General features: G+C 40.2%; 1 protein-coding gene across 2 annotated transcripts in view; it reads right to left on the reverse strand.

Moving 5' to 3' along the window:
* The window catches only part of DGKB (diacylglycerol kinase beta), a 556,198-nt gene that overhangs the window by 379,947 nt on the left and 157,043 nt on the right, over nucleotides 1-19,208 (reverse strand). For both annotated transcript variants that reach the window (XM_074195405.1, XM_074195404.1), the window contains one exon: nucleotides 15,131-15,229. In XM_074195405.1, coding sequence (XP_074051506.1) covers nucleotides 15,131-15,229 — 99 coding nt within the window. The remainder of the gene's footprint in view (nucleotides 1-15,130; nucleotides 15,230-19,208) is intronic.

Consider the following 19,208-nt stretch of genomic DNA (forward strand, 5'->3'; position numbering starts at 1 on the left):
TTCCTTATTTAAATGCATAATATGGACATATTACAAAAGAAATGGGATTTTTGTCTCTGATGAAAAACTTCTGTCTGAAAAGACAGTGTTAGGAGAAAGAGTTCAGTCCTTCCATGTGTTTATGGCTCCTCAGGAGATCAGATTCTGAATTCCCTTCCTCACTAGGGTTGGTTCTATTCAATAATCCCAAAGCAGACAAAGCCATGTGCAGAAGAGGAGAGGAGAAACACATGAGGAAGAGCTCTTGATGTGTTTTTTTTTGCTCGTTTTTGTTTATTTCTTTGATGCTTAACCCAACCTACAGGCTAAAGTCTACAGACGTTGTCTCAGAATCATATCTGCTGCATCTATTCAGATGTGGAGGAAATGCCGATTTCAATTAGAGGCAAGTAAAAAATGAAGCACCTCTCTCTCTCTCTCTCTCTCTCTCTCTCTCTCTCTCTCTCTCTCTCTCTCACTCTCTCTTGCTCTCTCTCTCCAGATAGATAGATAGTGATAGAGACAGAGACAGAGATAGAGATAGAGACAGAGATAGATAGACATAGATATATAATGTATATTTATGTGTATATATATATTTTTTTCCCTCACCAAATTCCTAATTTCCCTGAAGTCTATCTGCAGACCCCTTAGGTTTCCATAAGTCCTAGGGTAAGAAAAGTTGAGGTAGAATATTTGGGTAACAGAGACTGAAGCAATATCTTCACCAGGGTGAGCACCCAATCCTAAAGAAGAAAGGGATGGATTTAGGAGATAGTCTCAGATTGTGCTGAGACTTAAGAGAGCTGTGCAAACCCTTTGGACACATTAACCTGTTTCATACCTCTGGGCTTCCCAGGGTTTCCATCCTCTGATGCTTTACAGAATTCATATTAAACCCAACATTAAGCCTAAAATGATCATAACTCTGGGCCCTCTAGTTAGAAGACATTCTAACTCTTGGACAGAGGCTCAGTTCTCTGCCTTAATTCACCTTTCGATTTACCTCTAGCTAACCACCAGGCTATCTGTAGTGAGGCAAATTAAAATTCCTGGAAACACTTGGGTAATGAAGTAGCAGAGGAAATTACAGTGTGCATTGATATGTTGACCCTGGAAAAGGAAGGTGGGGAAAGAGAAGGGTTTTTCCTGGCCTTTCCCCCAGAGCAGGAGCAGGGGGGACAGCTGGAGATAATAGCCCAAGGCTTCTGCTCCCATGCCTCTGGGGGCTCTCTCTTATCTTTCTCTTTTCTTCCACAACTCATTCCTACTTTCTCCTTGATGGTTTCCCCTGGGCCACAGATGCTTTTCTACCACAGGTCACCATCCCCCTACTGCCAAACCCTCAGAGTCCCTACCAAGTTCAGAACAAACTCCTCCATTTAGATGGGCTATGCAGGATATGATGGAGTTCCCCACTTAATCAGAAAAGCTATCCTGTTGCACTTGAAATGGCATTAATTCTAGAAGGTGAGCAAATCTTTTAAAAAAAAGTAGTTTTGTAACAAGTTTTGTTTGATTGACTGACTAAGGAAAAGCCTTTAGCTAAGCTAACAAAGGTAATTAATTACTTTTAAGTGGAACAAAGTAATCAATAAATACATTATTCTAACTGTAATAATCATGGAATTCAATTATCCATAAATCTGCTAGAATTCTTGTTCTCTACTAAAAGCGCACTAGCTAATAATTTCTTAAATCTATTTAATGAAGAGGACATTTTGCAAAAGATAAAGGAAGCAATGAGAAAATTTTTTTTCTGGATCTCAGTCACAATAAAAGTAAAGTGGGCTTGCCCCCCCCCGCCCAGGATCACTATGCTATAATGGGAAAGGGGACTTGTATAGCTCAATAAAACTACGAGTTATCCTGTGCAGGGTTACCCAAGATGGTCAGGGAAGAGTAGAAGTCTGACAAAAGGTGATCCACTGGAGAAGGAAATGGCAAGCCACTCCAGGCTCTTTGCCAAGAAAACCCCATGAACAGTATTAGAAGAAGAAAAGAAGTGACATCAGAAAATGAGCCCCTCAGGCCGGAAGGTGTCCAACATGTTACTGGGGAAGAGCAGAGGACAACTACAAGTAACTTCAGTACTAATGAAGCAGTTGGGCCAAAGCCAAAAGGAAACTCAACTGCAGATAGGCTTAGTGATGAAAATAAAGTCTGGTGATGTTAAAAACCATGCTGTATGGGACCCCGGAATGTAAGATCTCTGAAGCAAGGTAAGCTGTGTGTGGTCAAACAAGAGATAGGAAGTTTAAACATTGACATCTTGGGAGTCAGTGAACTTAAATAGAAGTGATCACTACATGTACTCCTGTAGGCAAGAATCCCTTAGGGAAAATGGAGTAGTCCTCATAGCCAATAAAAGAGTGAGAATTATAGTATTGGGGAAGAATCTCAAAAACAAAAAAACAAAACCCAAATGATAGTTTTTAATCGAAAGGCAAATTGTTCAGCATCATAGTAATACAAATTCATACTTCAACCATTGATGCTGAAAAGACCAATATTGATCAATTCTAGCACATTTTAGAAAGAATGCCCCCAAAATAATCACAATTCATCACAATAGATTGTAATGCTAAAGAAGGAAATCAAAAACTATTTGGAATAACAGACAAGATATGCAGAGGATACTGCTCTGATGACAGAAAGTAAAGAAGAAGTAAGTCTCTTGATAAGGGTGAAAGGGGAATATGTGAATGCCGGTTTGAAGATTAACATTAAAAAATATTTCTTGGCAACTGGTACCATCACTTCCTGACAAATAGAAGAAAAGGAAGCAATGTCTTATTTTATATTCTTGGGCTCAAAGATCACTTAAGATGGTGACTGCAGTAATGGAATTAAAAGATGCTTGGTCCTTAGTAAGAAAGTTATGGAAAATCTGAACAACATTGAAAAGCAGAGATATCCCCTTCCTGACAAAGATCTATTTAGTCAAAGCTGTAGTTCTTCCATAGTAATATTTGTCTGTGAGAATTAAACTATAAGGAAAGTGGAGAACTGATGAATTGATGCTTTTGAATTATTGTACTAGAGAAGACTTTTTGCAAGGCAAATGGGGTTAAGTGGCTTGCCCAAGGCCATACAGCTAGGTAATCATTAAGTGTCTGAGGTCAGATTTGAACTCAGGTCCTCCTGAGGCCAGTGCTCTATCCACTGCACCACCTAACCGCCCCTAGAGAAGACTTAAAAGTTTCTTAGACATCAAGAAGATCAAATCAATTGATATTTAAATAAATTAATTCAATTAATTAATAATTAATTACTATTCACCAGAAGGTCAAATACTGGATCTGAAACTTAAATACTTTGGCCATATGATAAAAAAACAGCTCATATGTACAGAATAAACTGGCAATGATTAACATGGGGAAGACACAGGCATGCAGGCATATGAAAAAATTAGCAAAGACTTCTCATAGAAGGTAGGCTTCAGCTGGGACTTAGTAAGCTGATGATTTTAGGTGGTAGGGATGAGGAGGGAAAGGATTCTAAGCATGGCAAAGCATCCAAGAAAAGACTTTGAGTTAAAAGTTATGATGCCTTATTTAAACAATAGGAGTTTTATCCTTTGTCACTGGATCACAGAACATGAGACAGAGAGTAAGGTGTAAAAAGATGAATGGTGTAGGGAAGGATTATGAAAAACTGAACACCAACCTTTTTTAGGAGTTAAGGTGAAAATTACAATAGCTTAAGTGTATCAAAAAATAGTACTTGTAATGTTTCTATCAGAAAAAGAAAAAACACATATTCAAAACACAAAAATGGCACAAAAAAGGATTCTACACCATGTTGATAGGAACCAAACATAACAAACCAGAGTCAATATTAAACTTCTGCATTTCAAAAACTGCATCAAAATTAACAAAAAAATATTAAATAATTCACAAAATTCGTACAGAATAACACAATTGTGACAGGTGATTTTAAGGGCCCTCTTCTAGTTTGTTTTAGGGTTTTTTTGCAAGAAAATGTGGGGTTAAGTGGCTTTCCCAAGGCCACACAGCTAGGTAATTATTAAGTGTCTGAGACCGGATTTGAACCCAAGGTACTCTTGACTCCAGGGCCAGTGCTTTATCCACTACGCCACCTAGCCTCCCCAACCCCGCTCTTATAATTTTTGATAAATCTAACAGAAAGACAAGCAACACAGAAAATATAGAACTGATTAAACTGCTGGAGAAAAAATGCTAAAAGGATTTTGATGTCATATAAATGGAATTGCAGCATGTATTCCTCAGCATCACATGGAAACCATACCAAAATTTGACCATGTATTAGAGCAAACACATGCAAAAAGTGATAAAAATACATTCTTTATAGATCAAGTGTGTTTTTGTTTTTGTTTTTGTTAATTTCTTCTTTGATGTTCAGGATTTTAGTTTTGTCATTTTATTAGAAGTTTTTAATTGATTTGTTCTCTTGTTTTGTTTGTTTTTTAATTGCATACCTAATTCATCAATCTGTTCACTCTCTTTTATTGATGAAAATGTTTAGAGATAAAAATTCTCATTTGACTGATTTGACTCCCCCAAATTATTGTTTCTTGTCTCATTATCGTTAATGAAATTATTGTGTTTCTAATGCTTTGTTCTTTAACCCGTCTAATCTTTCTATTTTTTGCTTAGTCTCCAATTACTGTTCAAACATTTTTTCACTGGTCCTTTTATAAATAAATTTTAATTTTATTGGGGCTTATAAAATATACATTTATCTTTTTGCCATTTGTTTGTGAGATTTTTGTGCCCTAATTAATGGTCAATTACTGCAAAAATACTAAGCATAGCAGAGGTAAAATTGATATTCCATATATTCTTTTCTGTTCTCATGAAAATTCTGTACAGGTCCTTAACTTACTTCTTGGGTTTGTCTTTGTGCCTGCTGCTGTTTTGTTTTGTTTTTCTTTTGGGTTTGGCTTTTTTTGGTAATATTAATGTAGGTCTCTAAGGTGTAAATTGAGGATTATAGTTTTACTGTTTGTTTTCTCTGTAATTCATTTAACTTTTCCTTCAAATTATAAATGCAATACATTTATATATATATATATATATATTAATGAGTGTATGTTCAGAATTGATGTTAATTCATCATCTAGTGTTGCTATTATTCAGTGATTTTACAGTCATGTCTGATTCTTCACAACACCATTTTTCTTGGCAAGTATACTGGAGAGATTTGTCATTTCCTTGTCCAGCACATTTCAAAGATAAAGAACTGAGGCAAACAGGGTAAATTGGCCTGCCACCTACACAGCTAAAATGTATCTGAGGCTGGATTTAAAATCGGGTAGATGAGTTTTCCTGTGCTCTATCCATTATACCATCCAGCTGCTCCCATTGCTAATCATACTTTTAAGCAAAATATAGTTTCTCTGCTTATAGTTAAGCTCCCTGAGAGACTAGGTTGTTTCCTTTCAGTCTCTGAGCAGAGCACCTATTACACAGCTGGGATTGGATCAGCACTAATCAATCATTTGGTTGTGATATAGACAACTCTGACAGTTCTTTTTCATATCTTGGTTGTATATTTTACAACAAAAATAGCAAAGCAAAATCAATAAAGCAACACTGATGAAACCTCCACCAAAAATCTTCATCTTGAGGTGGGCAGGGCAGGAAGAGGGTGAAGAGCTGCAGAAGCTTTTCTGCTTTGGCTTTCCTCATTCCTCTGGGAAGGCCAGTCCTCACAAACATGACCTCTTTCTATGCTGTCAGCCTACCTAACAAAGAAGAACAGGCCCACTGCCAGGGGATCAAGCTCATTCACTCATAGGATCATCCATGTGTCCACTGGTCACAACTCGAGGGCAGGCTAAGGAAGCTCATCATGGTGAGGCTTGCATGGAGTTTTCAGAGCAATATGGGATAGGAGGATAGGAGGATAGGAGGAAGAAATCTGTTAAGAATCCTGAGCATCTTTTTGGACTGTTGCCATCAGAATTTTTTTAAATGTGTAATTACATGAAAACAGTAGCCTGTCCATGCTATCTGAAAGAAGAGTGTCTCTGAATGGAGCCTGGGAGTTTGATTTGCAAAGTATAGGGGGACTGGCACACTTTTTTGCATTTCATTACTATGATGACAATTATGAATTGATCTATAATGAATATTAAATAAATGAATAGTAAGTGGTGACATTGATGAAACATTAACAGATCCTGATGGGATGCTCAAGAATACTTTCTAAGGAGTGAAAAGTTCTATGAGATGGAAAGGCATCTGGATGATGAAGAAAATAACCAGAGAGAGCCCCATCTTCTGGGCCTGAGGCTGCTGGGCATGCTTTGGCCTGGGCTGGATGAAAGGATGAAAGAAGAGCAACAATAAAAAAGGTAGCCTGACTTCCAGTGATGGAGACTTTGGTGAGACAGTCTGGAATGGGAGATGGAACATAGTCCAGGGAGTCACAAGACCACGCTTCGCTGCTGCCTGAGATGGCTTCTCTTCTCTTGGTGACCTTGGGAAAACTTCTTCAACTCATCTTGGAGCCTCTATTTTCTCAGCTGTAAAATGATGATGACAATAGTGCAGACCTCAAAGGGTCAATATGAATATCCAGGGACACAATGCAGGGAAACTGTCTGGGAAAGCTGCAAACATATCATCACAAGTCCTTATCATCTACTGCATCATTTCCTTCTCTCTGTGGCACATTCAAGAGGGGTCCAAGGGTGGAGAAATTCAAAGACCTAGAGCAATGTGCTAAAAGTATGGGATTATAAATAAAATTGCATGAAAGCCAAACAAAATAAACTAAATAAGCTCACAGTTGGTTTGTTGGCAGACCAGACTGCTCGGGTGCAAACACATCTGTATGCTGGAAGAGACATATCTTGTGGTGGTATGGTCCAGTGCCAGGAGGTCTAGGATGAATCTGGAGTCCTAAAAGCTATCAGACATGTGGATACCCAAAATTATTGGGTAGAGATGAGGTCTAAGAAGCTTTATGTCAATCTTGACAGTACTCCAAGATCACGATTTTCCTCCCCAATTCTTCAGAAAATTCAGATATACTTTGTGTATGGGTCAGACCTATAAGTACATGGGAATTTTGACTCTAGCTGGGTGTCTGGTCTACAGAGGAGGCTTTCTTAGTCTGCCTCTCAGGTTCCTATTTGAAAGGGATGGACCCAATGATCTTTAAGATATCTATCACTTTAAATACTATGAAATTTGCTTGTATTTAGGAACTAAGTTGAGGATTATGACAATGCTGCATTTCACATGAGGCAAAGATAAGAAGCAGGGATATAGATGGTATATGTAGAAGAGCTCTAAGTAGGGATAAGAATTCACAAAAAATAGATTTAAATGAATAGAGATGGAAATAATTCTAGCAAGCCCTTATATAATGCTGTAAGATTTGAAAAACATTATATATACATACATCTATGTATAGATATACATTTATCTATATATGTGTGTATATTATGCATATATGAATAGATTTATATATCTATTTACATGTGTGTGTGTATGTCTCCTTTCCTCCTCCACAGTGACCCTGTGAGATAGTGATAGAGATAGCACTCTCCACCAAAAATCTCCTTCCATGACTCATCATATTGGATGCATGAGTTGGGTCATGGGCAGGAGTGGTGCCATTATCAATGAGGTTCTCTGTACCTCAAGCATCCATCATATAACTGGACAGAGTCCCAAAAACTTCAATCCTGACTAAATGTCTTATTCATTTTATTACTCTGATGGGGAGGATACTAGGCTTCTTTTCTATTTGGTGAATTGAAATAAAATCTATAGAATGTCAATATTCTCCAACACAAATCTGAAGCATGGTGTTAAACAGCATACAAAAGTTATGTGAATTATAATGTTGTATCCCCTGGTTTTGGTCAAAGGTCTCTATCATTCAATTGAGTATCACATTATCTCAAATTATTAATGAAGTAACAATAATTACAAAATGAAACCTTACAACTGCTAAATCCAGTCTGAGTATCAATTGCAACACAACTGGAGAACCTAAATCTCTTAAGGAATACTGAACAAATTTAGAATGTATTTAAGTGAAACAAATTAGTATTGGAGACCATCTATTGGGGTTGACCTCCTTTAATATTAGAGTAGTAAAAGAGGTACAATAAAAGGGGTATAAGAAGAAGATGAGAAACCAGATTTGAAGGAGTCTTGAGGGAGCATTAAGTGCTGACTCAGGAATAAGGATTGTTAGAGATTTGAATCTTAACCTTGGTAGTAGCAGCCTTTTTAAGGACAATTGGTTATTATTCTCATTATTTGCTGTCTGTATATATCAGGATTTCAATATCATAAAATGAGGGTGCTAATGAGGGAAAAAATTCCTTAAAAGCAAGGATATAACCCAAACTCATTAGACAACTAACAGTAGGGGTATGATCCCCCCAAAATCTGCTTAGGAGATGACACTCAGAAATTGGTCAAGAACATTAAGGGTACTCTTTGAGAAATGTAGCAAGTCATTCATCTTGTTCAGTCATGTCTGACTCTTTCTGACCTCATCTGGAGTTTTCTTGGCAAAGATACTGTAGTGATTTGCCATTTCCTTCTCCAGCTCATTTTACCATTGAAGAAACTGAGGCAAACAGCTTGCAGTGACTTGCCCAGAGTCCCACAGTAAGGGTATCAGGAAAAGGAATCCTCCTGACTCCAGGTCAAGAATCGATTTGCTCTTCCACCTACCTCCCCACCTCCCCCACCCCCTCCACTTTCCTGAAAAGCATCTAGAGCATGCTCAGCAAATTAAAGGATTCTCCCTTTATGGCAAAGTTTGCCTGTGGTAGTATCCTAAGAACAAACAATAGACGTACTATTGACTAGACTCTAGCCTCAGTGATGTTTGGGAATGGAAGAGGGGGATGCTCATGAGAGCCTTGAAAAATGAATGGGTCTTGATGTCTGCATAGTCCTAGACAGTTGGGGAGGAGCCAACACTCAGACTGTGCTGTGTAAGCTGCTTCCGCATGGAGGTTGCCAGTGCTATAAAGACTAAGAAAGCGATTGGCAGAAATCTAGATTTCCCATATGTTATCATGGACCATATAAGAGAAAAGGCTGAAAAGAACAGAAATTCCTAAAGGGTTCTAAATAGAAAAGAAATTCCCCTCCCCCAAGGGACCCAAAGGCAGGGGGGAAACCTTGATTTTAATATGAGGTCCAGAATGCCTGTGAAAAAGAATGCAGATGAACCCTAGCTCTGTGATGTCACTGGGACAGGAAACTCTAAGATGAGAGAAACCCTCTTTATTCAGTGAAGGGTGACTCTACTCTACCATTGGTCTTACGAGTTTCTTAGAAATGGTGAAGTGAAGTAGCTTTTCCAAGTGGTCATAGAGTCACTAGGGATCCAAGGTGTACTTCGATCCCAGCCTCTTTATCCACACCCTGTACTGCTCTCATCTAAATTTCCAAACTTGTAATTGGAAAAGTTGACCAAAAATGGGAAAAAAGAAAAGAAAAGGGCCAATGCCAGAGGGACTGAGGGGAAACAGGCACACAAATGCACTGTTAGAGGAACTGGTAATAAATCCAGACATTCTGGCTGCACGTACAAAAGTGAACAACCAGTGCATTCCTTTTGAATACCACTGCTAGTTCTCTAGTCCCAAAGTGATCAAAGAGATAAGAAAAGATCCTATATAACAAAAATATTTGGAGCAGCACTTTTGGTGACAGTAAGTGAAAGGGGATGCCTATTAATTAGTGAATAGCTAAAAAAAGATGGTTATATGAATATAAAAGAATATATTGTACTGCCAGAAATGAGAAAATAGATGATTTCAAAGAGACATGGAAAGACCTTTATGAACAGATACAGAGTACAATAGGAAGAAACAAGAAAACCATTTATTACAACAACATTGTAAAAATGGAAAACTTTGAAGAACTAAAGAACTTTGTTCCCCTAAATTATCAAGCATTATTCCAAAGTATAAGAAAAGAAAAATGTTTTCTCCCTCATGGCAGATGATGGACAAATAAATAAATAAATAACATTTAAAGCATATAAAAATGTGGGGTGAGGGTAGGAGCTGATAAATGTCAGCACAATGAAGAGAGATTAGACTTCCTGCTTGGCATCAGAAAAACAAGAAGAAATGCAAAGGTGAAACTGGCCAAAGATATACTTCTATCTGATTTAAGGGAAAACCACAATTCTTGCCTTTAGGAGCTAAAGTGGAACATGTTGTCTAGACCTGGTCAAGTCCACAAGTATTTTCTAAGCATCTAATGTTTGTGAAGTGTTGCACTAAGGCTGGGGATGCAAAGAAAGCAAAACAAGCAATTACATCAAAGTCTCTGCCTTGGAGGAGCCCACAGACTAATGGGGGGATATTATATAAACAAGTATGAACAAACAAGCTATAGACTGAATAAACTAGAGATAATAAAGGAGATAATAAGGGAAATCAGAAAAGGTTTGAAGAAAGTGAGATTTTAACTGAGTCACAAAGAAGGTAAGAGAAGTGAACAGGTAAAGATGAAGAGGGAAAGAGTTCCAGAACTAGGGGCAACTAATGAAAATGCCCAGTTAGGAGACGGAGCTTGTTGCACAAGATATAGAGAGGAAGTCCTTGCAATGGATTGCTGAAGATGAATTTACAAGGATTGTAAAAGTCTTCATTATGAATGTCTTTAAAAGCTTAGTAAATTATTTTAGTTTTAATTCTAGAGGCAATAAGGAGACACTCAATGTTTTTGAATATGGGGGTGATGATAGCTCGCTATTTAGGAAGATCAGTTTGATCCCTGAGTAAAGGATGAAATGTATCAGGGAGAAACCCACTATTGTAATAGTTCAGATATGAATTGATGAGGGCCTGCCCAAGATTGATGGGAAAACTCAAAGAAGATAAGGGGAAAGTGGATGTTAGGAAAGTAGAAGCAATAGGACTTGATAACTAACTGAATATGAGGGGAGGTAAGAGAAAGTGAGTAGCCAAGATTGACCCCGAGTTTGAGGGTCTGGGCCACAGAGAAGCTACTGGTACTCTTGACAGTAATCCAGAAGTTAGGAAGAGGGAAAGTTTTGGAAAGGTAGTGTTTAAGATGCCTCTGGAACATCTAGGTGGAGATGTCCAATAAGCAAAAGGAGATAAAAGATAAGCAATTATTAGAGAAAATAGGTTTGGATAAATAGATCTTAAAAGTATCTACAAAGTGATCTGCAAAGTATCTGCAAAGTGATGATAATTGAGATCATGGGGGTTGATAAAATAACCAAGAAAAATAGCGAGAGAAGAGAAGAATGTATAGGACAGCACTTTGGAGACAATCTTGATTAATGGGTAGGGTCCGAGATGATGATCTAGCAAAGGAGACTGAGAAAGAGGGATCAGGAAATAAGGAAGTGAGTAAGGAGAAAGTGATCTCAGGAAAGCCTAGAAAGAAGATAGTATGAACAGAAGAGAGTGATCAGGGGTATCAAAGGCTGCAGAGAGATCAAGAAGAAAAGTCTATAGATTGAGCAAAAACAAGTCAGTAGACTCCAGAAAGAACAAAAATGAGGGAAAGAATCAGGATAATAAAGGGAACAAAAGACCAGAGAGGATGTGAAGGGATGAGTCAGAGTTTATTCACCCCTTCATAGGATATTGCAGTGGAGATTTTAGGGAAATGCATCTGGGTAAAGTGAGTTGAGTTGGAGAGGAGAGGAGAGGAGAGGAAAGAGACTTCAGGGAAAGCCTTGAATTTTTTCAGTGAATTATAAGGCGAGGTTTTCAGCTGTGTGGATGAGGGTAGAGAAAGCAATGGAAGGTCAGGAGAGCAATAAAAAGTTTGGAAAACTCTCTGTGATGACAGGGAGAATGGAAAAGGGACAGTTATTCATTAATTAAGAACCTACTATATTCTGGACACTGATCTAAGCATTTGAAAAAACATTATTTGATTTTATTATTTGAGTAGGATAATGAATTGACTAGGGAAGTGTAAAAAAGACTGTCTTGCACAAGAAGGGCTAGTTTGGCTTACATACCAAATATGTGTAATGGACCAACCAGAATGTTTTTGTAATTGCGCTGGGTGTAGTCTGAGGCTCCTCTTTAGCAGGGCATAAGTTTTAAAAAATCAGGAGTCAAGACACTCTAGAGGAAAGGGCAATCTAGAGCTGATCTGGTTCCCCAGTCCAATGAAGACAAGATGGGGAAGAGAGCAGAACAAAGACAAAGCAGGAGTCGTGATCTGGGAAAGAACTGAAGACTGGAGAGTTTTGAAAATCTTCAAGAAAAAGCTGACTTACCAGTGGTCAGAGATAGTGTGGAGATGGTTCTTAGTCAACTATGGCAGAGACTACTTGGTCGATTAATTTCCCTACACCAATGAGGTTCTGTGATTCTAGCAAATACCTTTTATACTTGAACAAAGACTCTTAATCATATCTGTATCCTGAAGCCCTGTAGTGTCCTGGGGTAGCCTAGGGACCTCTTCTTAGAAAAATGTTTTTAAAAACATAAAACATAGGATTACAAATAAAACCAAATATAAAGAAATACAGATTAAAAAAAAATTATTAAATCCCAGGCCAAGAATGCCTGGAAAAGTATCTGTTACAGAACATACAACTTCCTCAACTCTCTGATACATTTTATCTCTTACCAACTGAAAACAATATTTTTCAGGAAAAAAAAATCAGTTTAGAGCCCTAAGAAATTGTGATTTGATTAGTTTTCCCCATTTTATACAAGGAAAAAAGTTAAAAGGTTTGGGGGGAGTTTTTTGGAGGCAGAGCTTATTTTTCTTTTCATGCTTCTTGTAGAGACAGTCATCACCCTGAAGGACACTTGGAAGCTTTGGAAGGCCATTATAGAAAGATTTCCTCAATGTAAAGAGATGGTTATAGATGTTCATCATCCTGGGGGGTGCCACCATGCTAAAGTGGAAATTCTAGAAACACTGGCCAATATGACAAGATCAATCCAGATGTGATTTTTGTCTTTGGATTCCCAACCCATTTTGTTAGCAGCAAAATCACAGGCTTTGGCATGATTCCTCAACTATGCAAAGAAAAATGAACCAAGGCACAGATTTTCAAGACATAGACTGTGGGAAAAGGAATGGCTGTCAAGTAAGCAGGGAAATGAACCCCTGAATGAAAAGGAAAAAACTCACGGGTGCTGCAAAGGCAGGTGTTGCTGCTGGCAGAAAACATCCTGGAGACAGGAGAAATGGAGGCAGAAAAGGCAGTGAGCAGTGGCGCCCAGCTGGGTGGATGGAAGCTTTGTAAATATTTCTTGTTTTTTAAAGGAGCTGTTTCACTTGCCTCAGCTTGGGTTAGTGCCATTTGCCAAAGGGAGGATCAAAATGAGAGGATTTCAAGGCCAAGGGAGACCCTGAAGGAAAGAGTCAGACTGGAAGGGAGGGTTCCTCACTCTCACCAGAACCCTGGCCTCTTCTGGTGAATCGAGATTTCAGACAAAGATCAGGGGATCAGAGATTCAGACCTGGAAGGGATCTGAGTGACCATAAACTTGAAGCCCCTCTTTTTGCAAATGAAGAAACTGAAGCACAGGGCACTTGATCAGCTGGCAACTATATATCTGAGACAAGATTTCAGTTTGTCTTGATGCTTAACCCAGTGTTCCCTCTATCTACCATGGCACCTAACTGTGCTATTTACATTTTTTTTAGTTTTTTTCAAGGCAATGGGGTTAAGTGGCCTGCCCAAGGCTACACAGCTAGGTAATTATTAAGTGTCTGAGGCTGGATTTGAATTCAGGTCCTCCTGACTCCAGGGCCAGTGCTCTATCCACTCTGCCACCTAGCTGCCCCGTGCTATTTACATTTTAAACTATATACAGGTAGGTTTCTATAAATATATAATATACATACAGACATATTCCCACACATCCATCTATGCAAACAAACATAAACATCATCTCGTGTTACATCTATAGACCTCTATAAGAATTTTCATTGTATAAGTAATAGATACGAGGACATGGGTTTCCCCACACATCTAACAGGGGGAAAGTCTCCTTTTTTAACACATGCAATGCAATGCTATAACTATGAAGGAGAGGAAACCATGAAGAGAGAATGAATTTTAAGATGATTGACAAAGAACACAGAATGACAAGAAAACCACTTTGCCACTGAGTAGCAGACTTTCAGCCTCAGATAAGACCACTGAAAACAAACACAGGACTGAGGACTGGAGGCTGGAGGCTGGAGGCTGGGCCTCCACCGGTCTCTGGAAAGGAATCCAGATGCTCTGGAAGTGCCTGAACAGGAGGTGGGTGCGCTGCTGCCAGAGGGAGAGGGTGAGGCCATGGCTTGGCTACGCTGCCCTTAGGGGGTCTCTCACTGACATGCTCACTGGCTCTGGGGTCTGATGCCGCACCAAGGTATGGCCTACCGGACCTCACCTTTCCTGGCGCTAGAATGTACGGGTCATCTACTCCAGCTTGTGGGACTGGTCCTACTGGGAGATTTCCAAACTGAGCATTGGAGAAAGAATAGTTATCTAGAGACGATATCTACGGCGTTTCACAGGATTCTGTCCCTTTGTCCCTACCTACCCTGGATGGTGGCTGGGGCTCCCTAGACTAATGGTTCACTCCTTTTCGACTGACCTCCCTATCCAATGGCCTCCCCGTCCAATGGCCCTTTCATTTGCATTGTCCACAGTAATTGTTTTACCATCACTAAGAACTGACTGCCCCTTTCTCCTGGCAGGAGCCCAGTCATAAGGACGATGCATGCCTCCCTCCCAAGCCTATGCTCTTTGTCTGGGCCACCTCTGACTTGGAGCGGAGACCTCGGCCTTGCTTGGGGGAGGCAAAGCCGACTGCCCAGAAGGCTGGCCTCATGCTTCTGGGAAGCTGGTTCTGTCCAAGATTTATGATGCACCAGAGAGCTGCCTGTACCATTTCTGGTAACTGCCGCATCACTAAGACGTCCAATCTCACTCTGCTTCAGCCACTATGCCCCTTCTTCCAAGTTCACAGTCAAAGGGATAGCAAAGCCATGGCCTTGGGTGGGTGTGGGGGGTCACCTCTGGACCCCGAGCCAGTGCCGACCCTAGCTTTTCTCTACCTTATGGTTCAGCATCTTCTGTCCGGCAGCACGGAGGGAGGCTGAAGTGGCCGGCGGCCAGCCAGAGCTAGAGGACGAGGAGGAGGAAGAGGAAAGGAGGCACTCACCAGCACCACGGGGCAGATGGCTGTGGGTGGTAAGATATGGTCCCTCAAGATTCCACAGTCGCATTCAGGTTTGAGGTGAGAGGCACATTTATTATGGAGCTGTAGGAGGAGGAGAGAAAAAACAAAGCAGGTGGAGAATTCTGCAAGCCCCAGCAGCCGGCTGAGCTGGGGCCCAGGAGCAGCCAGCCAGCCCATGCCCCCATGCCTCAGAGCCCCCCACCTCAACCCTCCCCCAAAGGACTCCTACCATCATTGCTCTTTGATATCTGCTCACCAGGCAGCCCTGAGTAAGCCTGTGGGCCAGCCTAGCTTCTCTCTGCTCCTCACTTCTGGGTCCAGAAAGGGTTTCCCTCTGCCCCCTGAGCAAAGAGCTGGCTTCCAGGAGTGCCCGGGCTCGGCCGTCTGGGCATCCCTTTCTGTGTGTGTGTGTGTGTGTGTGTGTGTGTGTGTGTGTGTGTGTGTGTGTGTATGTACGCGTGCTGGAGCAGAGTCACAAGATGGCCGTGGACCTGCGTGCTGATGGCTCAGCTGCCTCTTGGCTTTTTTTTCTTTGACCCTCCTGCTTTTTCTCAAAGTCATTCCAAACTGCAATGCTCAGTATGAGGCCTAATTGATCCTATCATTAGTTCTAACTTAGCAATTCAATATGGAAATGCACCCAGAGAGGCAGCTCAGTGGGAGCAGCATCTGAATATGAGACAATGATTACGATGATCAAAATGCAGCCTTATGGAGTGTTTACGGTCCCGGCATTAGGTGAGGTGGGGGGCGGGGGGCTTGGCTGGCATCTTCTGCTCGGACACTTGGATCAGGACATGCAGAATTATATAATTATTCATAGACACTTAGGAGGAGGAAAGAATAGTTATCTAGTCCAGGTCCCTCCCTTTGCAGATGAGGACACTGGAGTCCATAAGGGTAAACTGACTTGCCCAAGAGGATCATACAGAGGGAAGAGACCCCAGTGGATAGGATGCAGCCCTGGGAGTCACAAAGACCTGAATTCAAATGTTGCCTCAGACACTGGCTAGCTGGGATCCCTGGGCAAGTCTCTCACTCCTTCTGAGCCTCAGTTTCCTCCTTTGTAAAATGGGAATGAGAGCTGGGGAGATCCAACGAGTTAACCCACACAGAATGGTTTATCCAATTTAGAGTGCCCTTTGTTTCATCCTAGCTCTCATCATCTATCATCATCATCATCATCATCATCATCATCATCATCATTGTTTCAGACCAAATCTCTCTTAGGACCCCACAGGCTGTCCAACCCACCCCCCTGACATACTAGACAAGGAAAGGGTCATAGAAAAGCAGAACCCCATTTTGCAAGCCCAACTCCTGATTCCAAAGGCATTCATGACTCCATTGCCCTCAAATCCCCTTTAATGCATGGCAAATGGGGAAAAAAAAGGCACAAAATACAGATTGATGAGCGCAGCTTCAGTGATGGATGGAGGAAAGATGGGGTTGTGTTTAATCAGTCCCAAGTATCAACCCCCAACCCCCTCCCGAATTCTTTTTTATAAATTCTGGATTGGTTTCTAAAATGTGAGCACCTGGCCGTGGTTGGGTGTGCAATGCTCAGTGGTCAGCCATGGCCCTGGGTTGGAAGCTGACTTACCGGAGGCTGAGCCGAGGAGCCACAGGACTTCTCCATTTTGAACAGAAGGCCCCCTCCTTGAGGACCTGTCCCTATTCATTGCTGCGGCAAACTTCCCTTGGCCAGCAGTTACTTAGCAACAGAGAGTGGAAGCCTAATGAATGTTGATTTTCTCTGGGCTCCAGAACGATGGGTGGGGGGAAGTTTCGGGGACTCAGCAATCTACGGCATTTGTCAGGATAATTCCCTGCCTTGTTCATAAGGCTACTTGTAACATAATTAATGCACACCAGGCCACGTTGCATCAAATAAACGGATCTTCACACATTCAGGGATAATTAGCAGCTCTGCTGCTCAGTGGCAAGCAAACTTATCGAGGAAAAATGATTTTAATCTTAGTATTAAGCACTGCTGATCTTTGACAAGAGGGAAGAGGTGGGGGAGATTAAAGAAAGTTTTGAAGACACATAAACCATCCAGTCCAAAAAACAGATCCACTGTGATGTTCTGATCAAGTGAACTCAAGGATCACCCCCATCACATGCATGAGCATATGTGTGTGTGTGTGTGTAAATACATGCTTGTGGGCATAAATACACAGCAATCCCCACAGGCCTCCTACCAACCTCCTCCAGGCATCCCTAATTCCACCATCACTTTCTCTCAGGCCATCACTTCCAGAGATGCTATGGACCCTGAGGACCACAGATGGACCAGGTCATGGTATACTGCCCCTCCACCATGCTCTCGCCACTGCCCAGGCTACCCACCAAGAATCCTGGGACTCCTCACAGTCTTCCACCAAAGGACGGCTAGTTAGTAGGAGGTAGACTCTCAGCCGCTTCTCTAATTATTAATAATTTAAAACATTTTTCTATATGTTTGCTGATTGCTGACAAACATGACCAAAACAAAATAAAGGTATGTGTCTGTATGTGTGTGTGTATGAGACACTTGTAGGAAGGGCGATGGCAAAACTGGCACACGGATGGTTGGTAGAGGAGTACAAAAGTCCAGCCCCTCTGGAAAGCAACTTAGGACCTCGCCCACAAAGCCACGAGACTGGATCATGTTTTGACCCAGCAACACCACAATTCTTATGACCAAAGAATGCAATAGGGAACATCACTGCACTGTAAGGAATTGCAAGAGAGATTATTTTAGGGGAAAACAAAATTTTTAAAAATCAACAACAACCTGGGAAGATTTGAATGAGCTGATGCAGAGTAAAGTGAGCAGCATCAGAGGAGAAATTCATAAAATGGTAATAATATTGCACAGAAAAACAACCTGAAGGCCTTAAGAACTCTAATAAATAAATCAATTAGCATTCTAGAACATGATGGTAAGTCATTCTAAAATGTAGTGATTTACTTTGTTAAACTAGGTATATCTAGTGTTTTTTTTTTCTTTCTTTCTTTCCTTCTCTCTCCTTTCTCTCCCCATCCCCTATTTCAGTATGAGTAAGAAAGAAAGGATCATAGGCAGAGGGAAGTAAAAAAAACCCCATAAAAAAACAAAAAGGAAGAAAAATTCTTTTTGAATGATTTCTTTTTTAGAATAGAATAGAAGGGAGGCAAGAAAGCACAGAGAAATAGGGAAATTTGGAAATTATATATAGAATTTATTATATATATTTAAAAGAAAAGCAAGACATTCACTGTTTTAAATTTCTGTTCCATTATTTATTTAATGTTTATTCAAAAATTTATTTAAAGGAGAGAATTACCTAGCACATATGTACAGTGCTATGCAAACATCAACGTACTACATATTTTTTATGATCATTATTGTCATCACTATCCACTGATCATTTGCCACATAGAGAATTCTTATATATTTAAATTAGTTCCTTATTGTTTTGAAAATCAGACCTTGATGAATAAAGTTTTCTGTAAAGGCTTTTTGATGTTTTTCCCCTAGTTTACTATTTTACTTCCTCTTATAACTGTATGTATTTTGATTTTGCAAAATCTATTCAATTTTATATGATCATTTTTATCTAATCTTTTATGATCCTCTCTATCCATTGTTTAGTCAAGAACTTTTCTTACCTACTCAGAGTTATGGCACAAATAATACACTTCTATTTAAACCATGAACCAGTCAGATAGTGGTTTGTCCTTAATTTCTGCCAGATTTTTTCCAGTTTTCTCAGTAGATTTTGTTCAATGGAGAGGTTTATTTTTGTTTTTTTTTTTTGTTGTTTTGTTTTTTTCCTCCCAAGGAGTCAGATTCAGATTCACTCAGATAGAGGTTTCCCAACAGATTCCCTTCAATGGGCAATCTTTTCCCCAAGGATCAGCATCACTGATGCTGTCCAACTATACAACCAAATCCTTTTCTGCTGGTGCACTAATCCCCTTCCCTATACTTAGCATCAAATTACTTGGATGGCAATTGTTTGCAGTAATAGTGAAGATGTGGCACTGTTGGGTCTTCTTCACCTTCAGTTTTTTTTTCATTGTTTTCCTTGAA

Source organism: Macrotis lagotis, chromosome 7, assembly GCF_037893015.1.
Source record: "Macrotis lagotis isolate mMagLag1 chromosome 7, bilby.v1.9.chrom.fasta, whole genome shotgun sequence".
In the NCBI taxonomy this organism is placed as follows: Eukaryota; Metazoa; Chordata; class Mammalia; order Peramelemorphia; family Peramelidae; genus Macrotis; species Macrotis lagotis.